The sequence below is a fragment of the Ornithorhynchus anatinus genome, chromosome 1 (assembly GCF_004115215.2).
Source record: "Ornithorhynchus anatinus isolate Pmale09 chromosome 1, mOrnAna1.pri.v4, whole genome shotgun sequence".
In the NCBI taxonomy this organism is placed as follows: Eukaryota; Metazoa; Chordata; class Mammalia; order Monotremata; family Ornithorhynchidae; genus Ornithorhynchus; species Ornithorhynchus anatinus.
Genome location: NC_041728.1, coordinates 110,709,209 through 110,728,841, shown reverse-complemented (window position 1 = coordinate 110,728,841; position 19,633 = coordinate 110,709,209). Strand labels below are relative to the sequence as shown.

The following is a 19,633-nucleotide window of genomic DNA, read 5'->3' as shown; positions in this document are numbered from 1 at the left end:
GAGGCAAGACGTCACTTCCTACCTCGAGCCTGTCCGTCCGCATTAATTTCTGGGCAGCAGCAGCCGCAGCCGCAGGTACTGGGACCCCAGGATTCCCTGTAACCAACATCGGTGCTGTCGGCAGGATTTCGGCTGGGACCAGGCCTGGGGAAACAGGTCCCAGGTAGGGATTAAAGGCTGCGGATGCATTGGTGGCTAAACTCGGTGCAACCGAAAACATTGGCTGAAAAAGAAAAGGAAAAAAACACGTTAACATAGTTTTTAAACTAGTCCCGGATAATGAATTCATCCCCTTAAAATCCCAGCATTGATTGGCTCTCTCCACCCCGCACCCCAAGACTAAGGGAAGGTAAGTCTCAAACGGGTGGACGTTGTTTTTCATGCCTTTTGCAATAGGCTGAAATTTAGGGGGATACGGTCTATCAGAAGGGACACACCTGAATGTGGATAACACGACTGAGTCTCGCCTCAGCTCTAGAATGGACAGTAGTGGGACTCAGAGAAACCGGACACCCGGGCTCCATTTGGACATTTTTTTTAATGTTGTTACGCACTTACTATGTGCCAGGCACTGGGGCCGATGCAAGATCATCATGTTGGACCCAGTTCCTTTCCCTCATGGGGCTCACAGTCTTAATCCCCATTTCACAGATGATGCAACTGAAGCACAGAGGAAATTAATTGACTTCCCCAAGGTCACACAGCAGACAAGTCTCTCTGAGTCCTAGACTCATGCTCTACCCACTGAGCCATGCCGCTTCTCTAGTCATGATTTTGTGACAATCTTCCCAAACTTAGAGTGTTTCTCCAAGGCAACTCTTGCCCTATTCCCCTGCCATGTTCCGAAGCCATTCTGTTCCCCTCCCAGGGACCTGTGAACAAGGGCACAGATTCAAGCTGCAGAACATGGTGGCAAAGACTGTAAGTTCATTATGGGCTGGGAATGTGTCTGTTTATTGTTATACTGTATTCTCCAAAGCTTTTAGTACAGTGCTCTGCACAGAGTAAACCCTCGGTAAATATGACTGAATGAATAAATGCAGCTGGAGGGAGAGTGGGGTTTTACAATAAATAACACACATTCAAGGTTTCTGATGCCATATCCACAGTAACAGGAAACAGACTGTCATGGCCACCCTATTCACCACAGGTGCTGAGGGTGGGTGAAAGTGGGGGAAGCTCAGTATAAATAACCTCTTTGGGGTAGTTCACCCCTCCTTTTGGAAAAAAGTCAAAACAAACTTTAAAATTTAGGATACGTTACCTAAATAGCCCCACCACAACACCAAGATCTTAGTATATATATATATGTATATATGTGTGTGTATTATATATATATATAATTCAAACCTGTCCAACCTAGAGGGGTTTCATCTATCAATCATTCAATCAATGGCTTTTTTGAGTGTTTACTCTGTGCGGGGCACTGTACTAAATCCTTGGGGGAGTAAAATAGAGATGGTAGACAGATGATTCCTGCCCTTACTGGATTTTTCTAGTTTGGAATTGAGAAGCATAACTATTTTGCCTTGCGAGAGAACATCCATTCTTTGAGAGTATTCAACTTCAAATCTAGCCCGATTTAAACGGAAAACTTATCAGGCAAATATATGAAGTATCTCAAGACTGTGATGTCTGCTCCATTCAAAAGAACAGTCAGTGTGTGTCCTATTGGGATGGTTTCCAGAGGTAAACGGGAGGGATCAGTACACTATATTCTATAACCCAGGATGTGAAAAGCAGTGACATTCCTTCTGAGAGGAAAGGCAAACGTTTGGGAAGATGCCCATTCTACTATAATTCCTTGTCAAGCAGAAACTAACAGTGCTTCCTTCAGAAGGCACATGATTTCCCATTGGAATTGCACTCTCCACTTCCCCCAGCGTGGGATAATTCTTTACGAGGTATGTTGGGAGATCTGTCTTAATAGAGAAGCAGCATGGCTCAGTGGAAAGAGCACGGGCTTTGGAGTCAGAGGTCATGGGTTCGAATCCCAACTCGGCCACTTGTCAGCTGTGTGACTTTGGGCAAGTCACTTAACTTCTCGGTGCCTCAGTTACCTCATCTGTAAAATGGGGATTAAGACTTACACATCAATTAACCAAGGTACAGAGAAGTTAAGTGACCTGTCTTGTCGGTCACACAGCAGATAAGTGGCAGAGTCGGGATAGAAAACTAGGTCCTTCTGACTCCCAGACCCAGACCCATGGATATATGTCCATATATTTATTTATATTCATGTCTGTCTCTCCTTCTATATTGTAAGCTCTGTTATACTATACTCTCCCAAATGCTTAGTACAGTGATCTACACACAGTAAGCACTCAAAACATATCACTACTTCATTGACTACCGACTCAAAATAGTTGTATTTTTGTCTCTTTAAATGTTAGCTCTTTGTGGATAATGAACATTCCACTTTATTTTATACTTTCCAAGTGTTTAGGATAGCACATTGAACCCTGTGAGAGTTCAATGAATGGTGTTTGTTAAGTGCTTATTATGTGTCACGCACTGTTATGAGCAGTGGAGTAGATACAAGTTAATTAAGTAGGACACAGTCCCTTTTCCATATGGAACTCACAGTCCTGTTTAGAGAAAGAACAGGTACTGATCCAATTTTACAGATCAGGGAACTAAGGCACAGAGAAGTTAAATGACCTTTCCCAAGGTCACACAGCAGCCCCACGGCACTTACAGACTTTCAACTCACAGACCTGTAGTTGACTTTAATGTCTGTCTCCCCTTCTAAACTATAAGCTCACTGTGGACAAGGAGCATGTCTACTAACTCTGTCAAGCGCTTAGTCCTTGCACATAGCTCTGCATATAGTAAGCACTCAATATATACAACTGAATGAATTATACTGTACTCTCTCAGGCATTTAGAACAGTGCTCTGCACACAGTAAGTGCTCAATAAATATTATTTTTACATTTTTTAAGCAAAATACAATATTAGTGTGCCATTATAATGAAAGGGGACAATTTTAAGCACCAGTGAAATGATTTATCCATTACCTCTCTCTTTTCACACCACATGACAGAAGGTCCCTGTAACTTTTACTGACCTGTCAGGGAGTAAATCTAGTTACCAGAAGTTATATTTTCCCAAATTTCCCCCAAGAACCTCTAATTGATTTCCCTTTTACCTCGTAAAGTCCTGAGGAGGAAAAGAGGGAGGGAGGTATACCCCTATTTTGTAGCTAGGGAAATGAAAGTGTAAGCAATAATGCTTTACCCAAAGCAAGGAAGCACAGTACTGTATTTCACTGACCACCGGTAAAAAGAACTGGGCACAGAAGCAAAGGGAGGAATTTCTGAGTTTATGTTGCTTCAAAATAATGGAATAAAATGCATCTAAGTTTTCTCCTCCATATACATGCTGTGGCAGCTAATCAATATATGCTTCCTAAAGACCTAATGGCTCTTTCTCCCTATAACACTAGGCTATCTTTCCTCCATACTTGGCACTGCATACAGTGCACAAATGGATGTTTTGAAGGCTGTTAGAATAATTTAAACTGCTTGGCCAGCAGAGACACAGAGTATATATTTTAAAACCCAAAGATAAAGCACTTGCAGAAGTGATCGACGTGGTCTGAAGACGGTACAGCACTGGCAGTCAGGAAATCTGGGTTTTAAAGCTGGCTTTGGCACTTGCAGGTTGTATAACCTTGGACAAGTCACTTAACTTCTCTGTGCCTTGAGTGCTTCATCTGTAAAATGGGGATGCCTAGTCTCTCACCCGTTTAGACCATAAGCCTCATGTGGCAGAGGATCCATGTCTGATTTGATTGCACTCTAACTACCCCAGGGCTTAGTTTAATGCTTGGCATATAGTAAAATGCTTAATAAATACCACAATCGTTACTATTGTTATTTTAAATTGATATGGAAGTTTGAACTATGTTCTATCATTGTGGGCAGGGAATGTGTCTGTTAAATTGTTATACTGTACTCTCCCCCAAGCGCATAGTACAGTACTCTGCACCCAGCAAGAGCTCAATGAATACAATTGACTGATTATAATAAAGTTCCACAATGAACTTTTGTGGTGCTGAATCACATTTAATTCGTCCATCTCATTAGCAATATATAGTGTAATGAGTTTTGCAGATGATCCTTTTAGATGGAATAGGGTCATCGACTGAAAATGGGATTTAAGACTGTGACCCCTATGTGGGACAGAGATTGTGGCCAAGCTGATTATCTTGTATCTACCCCAGTTCTTAGTACAGTGCCTGGCGCATAGTAAAAGTTTAACAAATACCACAATTATTATTAAGACCATTTATCGCATTAACTCTCAGCAAGTCCTTCTCACGGTCCTTCTCCATCAAAGTCCCTCTTTACTAGATGTAGACCAAGCCCAACATATCTGTTTATTTTATTCAGCCTAGTACAATACAAACAAACCACAGGCAAGTAAAATCTGTCACCAGTTTCAACATAGCTGGTGCTTCAATCTCTTCAGCTTATATCATCTCCAATTCCTCTCATTCAGGAAAAGAAGAGTCATTTTCCAAAAGACCAGACACTATCAATAACAAAATCTGGGAGACCTTCAAACTGGATTCTCAGCGACTACACAAACCTACGTTTCTGCAAAACGAGAGAGTTACTGATTAAAAAACAAACAAACATAACTGAGTTCTCACTGCATGGGCAAGTCAGACTTGATCAAAGAACCTTGGTTAGAATACACTGTTACCCATTTGTGCCCACAGGCAGAAGCTAGCTTGCCACTGCAATCGCATCACAGTGCATATAAAATTTTCTAGGCAACTCTCCCACTTCCCCTAATATATTCATCTGAGAAAGAAGTGAATATAATTGGGGCATTTTGAGCCTTTCGATCTTCAAAATCTCATTTTTACTTTGTTTCCTAGTCCTTCCTAAGGAAACAGCATGGCCTCGTCGAAAGACCATGTGACTCGAAGTCGGAAGACGTGCGCTCTACTCCTGGTTCCGCCACTCACCACCACCTTGGGCAATGGCATAACTGCTCTGTGCCTCTATTTCCTCATTTGTAAAATGGGGATTAAACTATGAGTCCCATGTGGGACATGGACTGGGTCCAATTTGGTTATCTTGCATCTACCCCAGCTCTTAGTACAGTACTTAGCACAGAGTAAGTGTTTAATAAATATTCTTATCACTGTTATTACTCTGCATTTTTAACTCAATGAGAGGATGTTCCAAACAAAGAATATCAACTGCATACATACAGAGGGATTTTTGTTTTGTTTTGTTTTCTTCCCCCATGAGAAGCAGCATGGCTAAGTGCAAAGAACTGGGAGTTAAGAGAATAGGATTCTAATCCTGTTTCTGCCACTTGCCTGCTGTGTGACCTTGGGGAAAAATCACTTAACTTCTCTTGGTTTAAGTTTCCTCAAATTTCAAGTGGAGATGAAATGCCTCTTCTCAGGGACCCTGATCTAATTGTGTTGAATCTACACCGGCACTTAACATAGTGCTTGGCACATAGTAAGCCCTGAACGAATACCACCAATATTATTTTTAAAATTCCTAGAACAGTCTACTTCCAGTTCTAAAAATTCCCAGATAATGTTGGATCAAAACATTGGAATCAGAGGCCTCTGATCAGGAACAGGACTCCCCTTCCACTTACAATTCCCCAACCTAGATTTTTATGCTGCTTCTGCTGACCTTGTAGAGACTGTTTCCTTCCTTTCTCCTCTCTCTCACTAATATCAGCAATTTCTCCCCTGACTTCTCAAACTGCTTCAGAAAAAAAAAGAAAAATATCCGTTGGCTTCAGTGTTCTTCAAGCTATTGTTCCATTACCCATCTCCCATTCACATTTAAATCATGGGCTTCTCCTCTGCCTCCCACCCCCTAAATCGTGGATATCCCTCAAGGTTAAGTTCTGAGTCTCCTTCTATTCACCATTTACACCCATTCCCTTGGAGAACTCACTTGCTCACATGGTTCCTCTACGCAGACAGTTCCGAAATCTACATTTCCAGCTCTGATCTCCCTCTCTTTCTGCAGTTTTATATCTCCTCCTTCCTTCAAGAAATCTCTACTTGGATGCTCTGCAGTCACCTCATAGTTAACAAGTCAAAAACAGAACTTTCCAATCACTGCAGACAGAACCAACATCCTTCCAGTCTCACAAGCCCATAACCTTGGCATTATCTTTGACTCCTCTCTCTTATTCAACCCACACATTCAATCCATCATCCAGATCCTGGTGGTTCAACCTTCACAGCATCACTAAAATCAGGCTTTTCCTTTCAATCCAAATTGCTACCATGGTAATCCAAGCATTTATCCTATCCCACCCTGATTACTTTATCAGCCTTCTTCCTGACCTCCCTGCCTCCTGTCTCTTCCCACTCCAGTCCATACACTCTGCTGCCTGACTGATTTTTCTATAAAAATGTTCATTCCATGATTTCCCATTCCTCAAGAACCTCCAATGGTTCTCCATTCACCAACGCCTCCAGAAACTCCTTACTATTAGCTTCAGAGCTTTTGATCACCTTGCTCCTGCCTACCCTGCCTTGCTACTCTCCTAATACAACCTAGCCTACACACCTCACTCCTCTAATGCCAACATACTCACTGTACTTCAATCCAATCTATCTTGGCACCAAACTCTGATTCACAACCTGCTTCTGGCCTTGGAACGCCCTCCCTCTTCATATCCAACGAACAATTACTCTTCCCTGCTTTTAAGCCTTATTAAAGGCGCATCTCCTCCAAGAGGCCTTCCCTGATCCAGCCCTCTTTTTCTTTTCTTCCACTCCCTTCTGTGTCACCCCGACTTCTTCCCTATATTCACCTCCCCACAAGCCCAACAGCACTTTATGTGCATAGCCATAATACATTTATTTATTTCTATTAACATCTGCTTCCCCCTCTTGACTCTGAGCTCGTTGTGGGCAGGGAATATATCTTCCAATTCTGTATATTGTACTCTCCCAAGTGCTTAGTACAGTGTTCTGCAAACAGTAAGCACTCAACAAATACAACTGACTGAATGATAAATACTTTGAGTGTGTTCTTCATATTTTCCCCTCTCCAATTCCTTCTCTCCTGACTCTCCATATCTCCCTGCGGTCGAGAGATGAGAAATTCTCGATTTTATAGTTTTGAATCAATCATATTTATTGAGCACTTATGGTGTGCAAGGCATCATAGTAAGTACTTTGGAGCGTACAATGTAACAGAGTTGGTAGACAAGTCCTGTCCACAAGGAGCTTGCAGTCTAAAGGAAAATACAATAACCTACTTTGTATCGTAATCCACTGATAAGAAACTGGGGTTTCTTAATCTAAAGGACATTTGCTCTGTCTGTCCTGTGCAAACTTGGCTGGTGTCAACAGGGTTGTTTTTCACGACCCAGAAAGATCCTGGTTCTTATATAGCTCTCTGACCTCTGTCTCTGTTTCATTTGCTGGCTTCTCTTCTTTTCTTTGCCCTTTAAATGGGAGTGCCTTCAAATTTCAGTTCTGGACCTTTTGCTCTTCTCACTTTACAAGTAATTTCTTAGGGACTCATCTGTTCAGATGCTCTCAAATTCTAACCCTATGCAAAAACTCTCACGTCTACATATGTTGCTCCCACCTTACTCAAATGATTAGTACTTGAGTAGTATTCAAGTAGAGAAGCAGCATGGCTCAGTGGAAAGAGCACAGCCTTGGGAGTCAGAGGTCATGGGTTCGAATCCCAGTTACACCGCTTGTCAGCTGTGTGACCGTGGGCAAGTCACTTAACTTCTCGGTGCCTCAGTTACCTCATCTGTAAAATGGGGATTAAGACTGTGAGCCTCACGTGGGACAACCTGATTACCCTGAAACTACCCCAGAGCTTAGAACAGTGCTCTGCACATAGTAAGCGCTTAATGAATGCCAATATTATTAGTAGTAGTAGTACAGTGCTCTGTGCAGAGTAAGTGATCAATAAATCCGATTTACTGACTGAATGACTCACATCCAGTTTCATACTTAGTCCTACCTTCAGGACATCTCCCCTTGGAAAATCCACTTCTACCTCAAGCAATCAATGATATTTATTGCGAGTTTACTGTGCAGACACTGTACTAAGTGCTGGGGAGAGTACAGAGTTGGTAGACATGTTCTCTGCGCATAACAAACTTAGAATCTAGAAGGGGAGGAAAGCACTGAAATAAATTATGGACATATACACAAGTTCTGTGGTACTGAGGGTGGGATGAATTAAGGGTACAAATCCAAAGGGAGAGAGAGTGGGGGAAATGGAGGCTTAGATGGGGAAAACGTCTTGGAGGAAATATGATTTTAATAAAGCTTTGAAGTTGGGGAGATTCGTGGTCTGACGGATAAGTATGGGGAGAGAGTTCCAGGAAAAAGGGAGAATGTGGGCGTGGGATTGGCAGCCAGATAGGGAAGAACAAGGTACAATGAGTAGATTGGCATTACAGGAGCAAAGTGAGTGGGCTGATTTGTAGGAGGAATGTGTCCGTTTATTGTTGTATTGCACTCTCCCAAGTACTTTGTATGGTGCTCTGCACACAGTAAGCACTCAATAAATACGACTGAATGAATGAATGACGGAAATCAGTGAAGGAAGATAAGACGGGACAAGATGACTGAGTGTTTTAAAACCAGTGCTATGGAGTTTCTGTTTGATGCAAAGGTGGATGAACAACTACCGGAGGCCCTTGAGTAGTGGGGAAACACGGACTGAATGTTGTTTTTTTCCAGAACAATGATCCTCAAATTTAACATTTCAAAAACTGGCCACGGACTGCTAATTTATCTATCGCTGTTAACGGCTGTACTATTTCCTGTCTCCCTTCCTGTATCTCCCATGACCTCCTCTTCCTTATTCAATGTCCACACAAAATTGCTCTCAGCAATCCTTACCGATTCTTCCCCGGTAACATTTTTATGAGAAATGGCATAGCCTAGAAGATAGAGGAGATATCTGGGCATCAGAAGGACCTGGTTTCTAATCCCGCCTATGTTATTTGTCTGCTGTGACACCCTGGGCAAGTCACTTAACTTCTCATTGTCGCAGTTATCTCAATTATAAAATGGGGTCTAAGACCGTGAGCCCCACGTGGGACATGGACTAAGTCCAACCTGACTGGCTTGATTCTACTCCAGTGCTTTGTACAGTGTCTGGCACAGAGTAACACTTAACAAAAAATAACCATTAGTAAAAAGAACATTAAAAAAAATAAACATAGGTTCTTCTCCTCCTGTCATCCACTTAAGTCTAGTTTACATGAGGCATTTGAGGTCATTTTGCCTGGGGAGGCATTTCAGGGGCAGGATCTTTTTTCCAAGGGCAGTAGTGACTTTTTATTGACTCTGACCAGTGGGCCTTCCGCTGACTGGCACTTATTCCCCAGCTGCTTTTTCTCTTGCTGGATCCTAGCTCGTGATCTTTACTCTGCTCAAGCAAACCAACTCACTGTGTAGTTCACTTGGCTTCCTCGTTTCTGAAACACAGCAAACACTCTCCTTTTGAGCTGGAATGTTCCTTCATTCATTAAATCATATTTATTGAGCACTTACTGTGTGCAGAGCATCATACTAAATATCCATAAGTAATGATAGTAATATTAATAATGATATCTGTAGTATTTAAATGCTTACAGTGTGCAGGCACTATACTAAGCGCTAAAGTGGATACGAGGAAATCAGGTTAGACACAGTCCCTGTCCCGTATGGGGCTCACAATATCAATACCCATTTTACAGATGTGGGAACTGAGGCATAGAGAAGTGAAGCGGCTTACCCAAGGCCGCTAAGCAGACAAGTGGAGGAGCCTGGATTAGAATCCATTACCTTCTGACTCACAGGCTTGTGCTCTACCCACTACGCCACTAAATATAACAATAGAGACATTACCTGTCCACAATGAGTTTACAGTCATTAATGTAAATGAATGAATGACAGATATGTCCATAAGTGTTGTGGGGCACGGTGGGGGGAATGAATAAAGGGAGCAAGTCAGCTTCCACCTCTCCTCTTTCAGCTCTCTACTTAAAACCCACCTCTTAAAAGAAGCCTTTCCAGGTCAACTTCATCCACGTCAACTACATATACTTATAACCTTCTATTTCCCCTGTAATTTATTGTAATGTCTTTCTCCTCTGCAACACGGTAAGCTCCTTGTGGTCAGAGATCATGTGTAGCAACTTTTCTGGACTAGGTTCTCCACACAGTAAGTGCTCAATAATTACCATTGTTGGACTGAGCCTTTGAGAATCAATCAATAGAGAAAGGAGATCCATATAGTTGGGGGGTATGAGGAAGATTCGGGGGTGAGTGATTCTAAAACATGGCATATTTAATACGCTTGCTCAAGAGGGATGAAAAGTGAAAGGTGGGGTGTAAGGGGATAAGAGTGAAAAGGAATAATAATACTAATAATACTAATAATACTTGTCAATTGCCAGGAGGAGCCAAGCACTGTACTAAGCACTGGGACAGATACAAAATAATCAGGTCCAAAATGGAGCTTATAATCTTAGTAGGAGGGAGAACAGTAGGAGGAGGAGGGTCCATTGCTGGGTAGGGATTGTCTCTGTTGCCGAACTGTACTTTTGAAGAGCTTAGTACAGTGCTATGCGCACAGTACACACTCAATAAATACGAATGAATGAATGAATGAATGAATGAATGAATGAAAAAGCTGATTGAGTGCCTTGAAAGCAATTGTCACAACTTTCTGCTTGATGCAGGGGAGCAGGGAGCAATTAGGTTTTAAGGAGTGGTGAGAATTTGCAGAAAGATGTTGTAGAAAAATGATCTAGGCAGCAGAATGAAAATTGGGCTCAAGTAGGGAGAGTTTGGAGGGGGAGAGATTTTAGGCAGGAAATGTGTCTACCCACTCTACTGTACTGTTCTCTCCCAAGCACTTAATATAGGACTCTGCACACAAGAGGCACTCAATAAATTCATTGATCATTGATCAACAAAGAGACTGATGCAGTAGTCAAGCTAGGATATGATAAAGACCAAACCAGCACAGTGCCGGGTTTGTTGGAGAGAAAAGGGTGGGGAAAAAAAAAAAAGGTTTGATGATAGACTAATAAAAGGTGAAGGAGAGAGAGGAATCAAGGATTAGGTTGCAGGCTTCAGAAGAAGGGAAGATGATGATGATGTCAACTCCGATGGGAAAGTTGTGAGGTGGAAGGGATTTGGGAGGAATCTATATCGAGATGTCCTGGAATAAAATAAATGGTGGTATTTGTTAAGCGCTTACTATGTGCACGGTTCTAAGCACTGGGGGCTACAAGGTGATCAGGTTGTCCCACGTGGGGTTCACAGTTTTAATCCCCATTTTACAGATGAGGTAACTGAGGCACCGAGAAGTTAAGTGACTTGCCCACAGCCACACAGCTGACAAGTGGCAGAGGGAGGAAGAATTGTGAGACTATAGATGGGAGAGAGATCACGGCTAGTGAGATAAATTTGGAGTTCGTCTGCATCGCAGGGGCAGTTAAAGCAATGGAATTGGAAGAGCTCCCCAAGAGGTTGAGTGTAAATAGTGACACCACCCAATGTACATACCACTGCATGTGCAAACAGACACACACATATACACAAAAACTCATAGCTACACTACCCAGCAGGTTGAGACAATGGAGAATGCCAGTTTGTCAAGATTTTCAGTTAATAAAAAGCAGGGCTGTCCTGGGGAGACACTCCCAGAGGGGACTTTGTCAGGACCACGCAGAGGGCTCAAGAAAGCTCCGTAATCAGGAGGAAAATCCCCAAAGAAGCCCAGCCTAGTTCAGATGTTTGGTGGGGATTCAGTTCCTGGAAATTCCCCAGCTGACACTGTTGTTTAGAGGGAGAGCTGTTTGCTAATCAAATTAGCAGACTCCTCACTGCTCACCGCCCAGATGCTGCCTAGTTCGGCTTTCCCAGCCCCTTACCTCCCCAGGGGAAGGACTCAGATGTCGCAGGATCACTGCTGTGAGGGGGATGGTCAGGGAATAATCAGTCAAGGCGGTCCACGAGTTGGCGATACCAGCAAACGTGATCAACGGAGTTTACTTGTTGGTAAGGTGCTGGACGATCCAGTTTTTAACTGTACGGATACGTTACAGAGAAGCGACGTGGCTTAGTGAATACAGCACAGGCCTGGGAGTCAGAAGGACCTGGATTCTAACCCCGGCTCCACCATGTGTCTGCTGTGTGACCCTGAGCAAGTCACTTCACTTCTCTTAGTACAGTGCTCTGCACATAGTAAGCGCTCAGTAAATACTATTAAATGAATTGAATGAATGAACCTCAGTTATCTCAGCTGTAAAATGGGGATTAAGAGTGTGAGCCCCACATGGGACAGGGACTGTGAACAACCTGATTAACTTGTACCTTGTTAACTTGTTAGAGAAGCAGCGTGGTTTAGTGGAAAGAGCACAGGCTTGGGAGTCAGAGATTGTGGGTTCTAACTCTGCCTCCGCCAACTTGTCAGCTGTGTAACTTGGGGGAAGTCACTTAGCCTCTCTGTGCCTCAGTTACCTCCTCTGTAAAATGGGGATTAAGACTGTGAGCCCAACATGGGACAACCTGACTACGTTGTATCTCCCCCCGTTCTTAGAACAGTGCTTGGCACAGAGTAAGCGCTTAACAAATACCGTCTTCATTATTATTATTACCTATCCCTGTGCTTAGAACTGTGTTTGGCACATAATGCTCAACAAGTACCATAATTATTGTTACACTCACTAGGTCTACTTATAAACCATTTATGCCCTCGAGGACTGCACTTTTTATCTATTTTTTTTGTAAGGTCTCCACCACTGGACTGTAAACTTCCGCAGGCAAGGCCCACAATCTTAACTTGTAATTCAGTCCACAGTAGAGCGCTTCACACTAAGTAGGCACTCTATAAAATACTGATGAGAAAAATGCCTGTTGGCATCTATTCACCATTTCCTTGGGCTTGTCACCACTTCAATTAACAAAAGTTCAAAAACTTCAATTCTATGTGATCCTGCAAAAAAACCCCAAGAAATTGTTTTGATAAATGTTTTTCATTAAGCACTTGCTCATATTTAAATGTGAAATGAAGTAGCTGGTGTAGGAGCCCGAAAGAGCAAAGAAACTTAGCTTTATGATAGCTGAGAGTAGTAGTTGCTTTTTTTTATTATTATTATTTCTCCCCTAAGCTTTAACTTTCCATAATCATTACTTGGGAATGAACATTGCACATAATGTGCTTGTTTTCCGACAGTCTGGATTTTAGTCTAGCCATTCTTCTACATTGTGGTCTCCCCACAGAAGTAATAAGTAGCAAATGTTGCAGTCATAATAAAGTGAAGTTATTTACCTCAAACCCTCCCTCAACATAAACCACAATTTTCAGTAAAAATTAGGAAGGGTGTGGCAGAGTGGGATACATTGAAAATTTATTCCCAGGACCTGCTACGATTACCAAAGAGCAAAGCAAAATGTATGAATGAATAAAGAAATGCTTATCTAAAAGAACGAGATTATCCCTGTGATTTCCTTTTTACTTTTCCACTAGTAAAATGAGCTGTTTACATGTGTCAATCTTCATTAAGCCATACCAGCCGTGAACTACTGAACCACAGAAGATAAAGTCTGAGCGTTTACAACCCTGGAAAGGAATCTGTTCATGGATTCTTCAAACAAGGTCTTCTCACAGGGTGATTAAATTTAAGGCTAATTGGAACACTTTGGCAGACAAATCTCGTGAATAATAAATGACCCAAAAGCCCTTTGATTCATCCTAAAAGAGCAGCCCAGAATCAACCTAACACAATATTTAGGAAATATCCATATATATTGGACCTGAATGAGAAACTGACATCTTGGTGGTACATTTGATAACTTTATCTCCACCAACCCAATTTCTTCCATGAATAAAAACAAATAAGAATTTAAATTCAAATGAAAAAGCCCAACACCACAAAAATCTCACCAGACCCTGAGTCTCCAAAGCGCAGAAGCGGAAGGAGCCCTCCAGGGCTCACTGTACCTCAATTTAATTTTTCTTGCCACTGAGCTCTCATCCACATCCTCACACTGGCCTGGAACTCCTCCTCCTTCAGACCCAAAAGGTCATCACTATTCCCTCCTTCAAAGCCCTACTAAAATCATATTTCCCCCAACAAGCCTTCCTTAATTAAGCCCTCCCTTCTGCATCACCTATACAAGTGGCTCTGTACTCCTTAAGCACTTTGATATTCTAGACTTTGAGCTCGTTGTGGACAAGGAATGTGTCTGTTTGTTGTTCTATTGTACTCTCCCAAGCGCTTAGTACAGTGTTTTGCACACAATAAGTGCTCAATAAATACAACTGAATGAATCAATGAACCCTTTTCCTTCCCTCCCACTACTTATGAACATACCTGCTTGTAATTGATTTTTTAATATATATCTCCCCTTCTAGTCTATAAATTCCCCATGGGAAAGGATGGTGTCTACCTCCTCTTATGCACTGTATTCTCCCAAACGCTTCATACAGTGATCTGCTCACAGTAAGCATTCGATAAACACCACTGATGGACTGGGATTTGGAATTCTAACAGTGACAAGAAATCATCAGAACCTATGATGTCACTGAAGTTTAGAACTGCTTCTTACGTCTGTTTGAAGGGAGGAAGGACTTACTGATGGAGAATGTGGCCAGTGGTCAGAGGAATGAAGTGAAATTCATGTTGGCCAAAACACAATTTAGGATAATGGGGACTGTTTCGCCAGAAATGCTCAGGTAAAATTTGCCCACGATGGGACCACCCCCCGGGCTTGATTGAATTGAAGAATGAAGCAGTAAGAAGCAACCTATGAATCCTAGGTATTCTGCAAAGGTGATGATTGATGACTGCAAAGATTCTGACATCAGATTGCTAACAGATATTGGGTCAGGAGGAGGCTGCAGAAGTGAAGGCAGCATATCTTTTAAATTTTAGAATATATTTTAGAATATTATATTCTCTTTTAGAAGCAGCATGGCATAGTGGCTAGAGCACGGGCCTGGGAGTCAGCAGGTCATGGGTTCTAATCCCAGCTCCCCCAACTATGTGACTTTGGGTAAGTCACTTCACTTCTCTGGGCCTCAGTTACCTCATCTGGAAAATGGGGATTGAGACTAGGAGCCCCATGTGGGACAGGCACAGTGTCCAACCTGATTTGCTTGTATCCACCCCAATGTTCAGTACAGTGCCTGGCATATAGTAAACGTTTAATACCATAACTATTCTTATTATTACTTTAATTTTTAAATTAATGGTTAACTAACATGAATTCTGAAACTCTAAAGACCCAAAGTATAAACATGAGCATTTCTTTGCATTACATGTTGCCCTTACTAACAACAGAAACACTCCATTTAGCCATTAAATACTAAATACTGAAATCTGGCTTGGAAAGTTGGGTGTCTAGACTGATTGCAGCATGGCAGAGTGGATAGAGCACGGGCCTGGGAGTCAGAAGGTCATGGATTCTAGTGCTGCCTCCACCACTTGCCTGCTGTGTGACCCTGGAAACGTCGCTTCACTTCTCTGGGCCTCAGTTACCTCAGCTCTGGGCCCGGGGGGTGAGGGGTGGAAGACAACACAAACAAATTGGGGTTGGACACAGTTCCCTGTCCCACATGGGGCTACCAGTCTCAATCCACAATTTACAGTTGATGGAACTGAGGCACAGAGAAGTGAAGTGACTTGGCCAAGGTCACACAGCAGACAAGCGGCAGATCCGGGATTAGAACTACTTCTGAGTATAGCATTGTTCTTCCTCCTGCTCCCACTATCTGTAAATCCCTCTGGACTGTAAACTCACTGTGGGCAGGGAATATGCCTGTTTACTGTTGTATTGTATTCTTCCAAGAACTTAGTACAGTGCTCTACACATGGTAAGCGCTCAATAAATATGATTGAATGAATTAATTAAAAGTAAATCGCTTCTGTGATGTGTCCCCCTCATTACATTAGTATCATTTCGAGAATGGGGATGTGTGTCTTACTTCTATTGAACTTTCCCAAGTGCTGAGTACAGTGCTTAGCAAACAGTAGGTGCTCAATAAATCCCCTGGTGTGTCACCAGAGTGTCCTGAGGCCAGCACTGTTGCACCATGCACCACTGGCCTTGCAGATCTCTATCTCTTTTTAGATTACTTCCCCCTGGGGAAAATGACGGATCAAATTTTAAAAAAAAGAAAAAAAAAGAATGAATTTGGCAGTAATGATATCTTTGCCCAGGTGAATTATGAATCAACTCTAGAATGTAGGTGATGGTTTTAAAATGTTTAGTGTTTGTGCTACTTATAGTGGAGTACAAGAACGAAAGCTCACCTCCTCCAAGAGGCCTTCCCAGACTGAGCTCCCCCCTTTTTCCCTCTGCTCCCTCTACCCGCCCCCTTCACCTCTCCGCAGCTAAACTCTCTTCTCCCCCCTTTCCCTCTCCTCCTCCCCCTCTCCCGTCCCATCCCCTCAGCACTGAACTCGTCGGCTCAACTGTATATATCTTCATTGCCCTATTTATTTTGTTTAATGAGATGTACATCACCCTGATTCTATTTATTTGCCATTGTTTTTATGAGATGTTCTTCCCCTTGACTCTATTTATTGCCATTGTTCTTGTCTGCCTATCTCCCCCGATTAGACTGTAAGCCCGTCAAAGGGCAGGGACTGTCTCTATCTGTTGCCGATTTGTACATTCCAAGCGCTTAGTACAGTGCTCTGCACATAGTAAGCGCTCAATAAATACTATTGAATGAATGAAAGAAGCTTAAGATTGAGCAGATTGCATTCTTGGAAAAAGATACTTTAGGAGAAGGATAAATAAATGACTGAATTAAAGAAGCAAGTGTAGACTAGTGGACAGAGCATGTGTCTGGAAGTCAGAGGACCCGGGTTCTAATCCTGGTTCCACCAGGTCTGCCATGTGACCTTGGACAAGTCACTTAACTTCCCTGTGCCTCAGTTACCTCACCTCTAAAATAGGGATAAAATACATGTTCACCCCCACTCTAAGACTGTGAGCTCCGTGTGGGTCAGGGAGCGTCTGTGAGTTGCTTATACTGTTATATCTATCCCAGTGTTTAGTACAGTGCTTTGCCCAGAGTAAGCCCTTAACAAGGGTTATTACTGATTCAGCTAGCACTTTCGTAACTCTGTTTAACCTCTAGCAAGAGACAATATTTCCTAGAAAAAACTATTATCCTTCAAGCACTTGACACGTGCAATGTTACTGATGCCTACCTTAGCCATTACTGAATTTTCAAGACATATCAAAGCAGCGGGGCCTAGGAAGCATCGTGATCTAGTGGAAAGAGTGTGGGTCCCTAGGAGTCCCTGAGGACCTGAGTTTTAATCCGACTCTGCCACTTGTCTGCTGTGTGACCTTGGGTAAGTCACAACTTCTCTGTGCCTCAGTTTCCTCATCTGCAAAATGGAGACTGTGAGCCCATGTGGGACATGATTATCTTGTACCTACCTTAGTGCTTGGTACAGGGCCCGGCACAAAGTAAGTGCTTAACAAATACTATTATTATTATTATTGTTATTATTACAGTGCTTGACAATAGTAAGCACTTAAACACCACAATTATTATATCTCTTTTGGAATTCAACCTTTAATGGGGGTGCTGTTGGGAAATTAATTCTTTTCTTCGGCGTTTACAATATTTCCAAGGCTTGAATCAGAGTCGATGGCACGAGCGCACTTTAAAAATCTCAAAATGGCCACGTTTTGGAAGATCATATGTTAGAGCCATAAGTAGCCATTTCTGGGTTTGAGAAACACATTTGCAGCTCCTGTTTGTTTTTGTTTCTTTTTACATTTCCTCATCCTGACCTCAGATCATATCTACCCACTAAAAACAGGGGCAGCAGCCAAAGAGTTATCAGGCAAACTTCATTGAAAATTTAAGACTTTGCTTGTATTAATATATGGGGAATATTTAAATAGGTTTTAATGCAAAACTTAAAATGAGGAAACCATCTTCCAGTAGATTACTGTTCTATTCTACTCAGGTACTGTCAGACATCTTACTGCATTCTAATAAGAATAATAATAATGATGGTATTTGTTAAGCGCTTATTATGTGCAGAGCAGTGTTCTAAGCGCTGGGGTAGATACAGGGTAATCAGGTTGTCCCACGTGTGGCTCACAGTTAATCCCCATCCCCCAGAGGAGGGAACTGAGGCCCAGAGAAGCGCAGTGACTTGCCCACGGTTACACAGCTGACAAGTGGCAGAGCCAGGATTCAAACTCATGACCTCTGACTCCCAAGCCTGGGCTCCTGCCACTGAGCCATGCTGTTTCTCTATTCAGGGCATGGTAGGGAGAGCATAAGTGAGAGGAATGAGCCTGCTGTCGGGTAGGGATTGTCTCTATCTGTTGCTGAATTGTACTTTCCAAGCACTTAGCACAGTGCTCTGCACACAGTAAGCAATAAATAAATACGATTGAATGAATGAATGCCTGTTATTATTATTGTGGTTGTTAAGCCACTTGTCAGCTGTGTGACTTTGGGCAAGTCACTTCACTTCTCTGTGCCTCAGTTACCCCATCTGTAAATGGGGATTAAGACTGTGAGCACCAGATGGGGCAACCTGATCACCTTGCATCCTCCACAGGGCTTAGAACAGTGTTTTGCAAATACTAAGCGCTTAACAAATGCCATTATCATTATTATTATTATTATTCACAAACACTATGTGTCAAGTACTATTTGCAGCACTGGGGTAGAGAAAACCTAATCAGGTTGGATCTAGTCCTCTGTCCCACATGGGGCTCACGATCTAAGTAGAATGGAGAACACTGAATCCCCACTTAGAGAGGCGGGAACTGGGGCACAGGGTAGTTAAATGATGTTGGTTATTTGTTAAGCGCTTACTACGTGCAGAGCACTGTTCTAAGCGCTGGGGTAGATACAGGGTAATCAGGTTGTCCCACGTGAGGCTCACAGTTAATCCCCATTTTACAGATGAGGTAACTGAGGCTCCGAGATGTTAAGTGACTTGCCCACAGTCACACAGCTGACAAGTGGCAGAACCGGGATTTGAACCCATGCCCTCTGACTCCCAAGTCTGGGCTCTTTCCACTGAGCCACGCTGCTTCTCTACATGCCTTGCCCAAGGTAACAGAGCAAGTTAAGTGGCAGAGACGGGATTAAAACCCAGGCCCTCTGACTCTGAAGCCCGTGCCCTTCACGCTAGGCCGCTCGGCACCTCATCCTATTTTACGTTTCCGGGGAAGGCGAAGACTTTCCTTTACCCACAAATGGGGTATTCCACTAAATTTATTGAGGTGCTTCTCCACCCGAAAACCTGAGAGCCATCTAAGAACTGGGGGAAACGAAAAATAAAAAGTGCTTCTGTGGCACCCACAAGAGGGCACTGCATACGAGTGAGACACAAAGCACGGATTGGATGGGACGCAGCGTGGCTCAGTGGAAAGAGCCTGGGCTTGGAAGTCAGAGGTCATGGGTTCGAATCCCCACTCTGCCCCTTGTCAGCTGTGTGACTGTGGGTAAGTATCTTCACTCCTCTGTGCCTCAGTTCCCTCCTCTGTAAAATGGAGATGAAGACTGAGAGACTCATGTGGGACAACCTCATTCCCCTGTATCTCCCCCAGCGCTATGAACAGTGCTCTGCACGTAGTAAGCGCTTAACAAATACCAACATTA

The 19,633-nt window shown here is 42.9% G+C and overlaps 1 protein-coding gene across 12 annotated transcripts in view; it reads right to left on the bottom strand.

Moving 5' to 3' along the window:
* MBNL1 (muscleblind like splicing regulator 1) overlaps nt 1-19,633 on the bottom strand; it is a 290,117-nt gene that overhangs the window by 43,201 nt on the left and 227,283 nt on the right. For all 12 annotated transcript variants that reach the window (XM_029069811.2, XM_029069756.2, XM_029069761.2 and 9 more), the window contains one exon: nt 23-223. In XM_029069811.2, the coding sequence (XP_028925644.1) occupies nt 23-223 (201 nt within the window). The remainder of the gene's footprint in view (nt 1-22; nt 224-19,633) is intronic.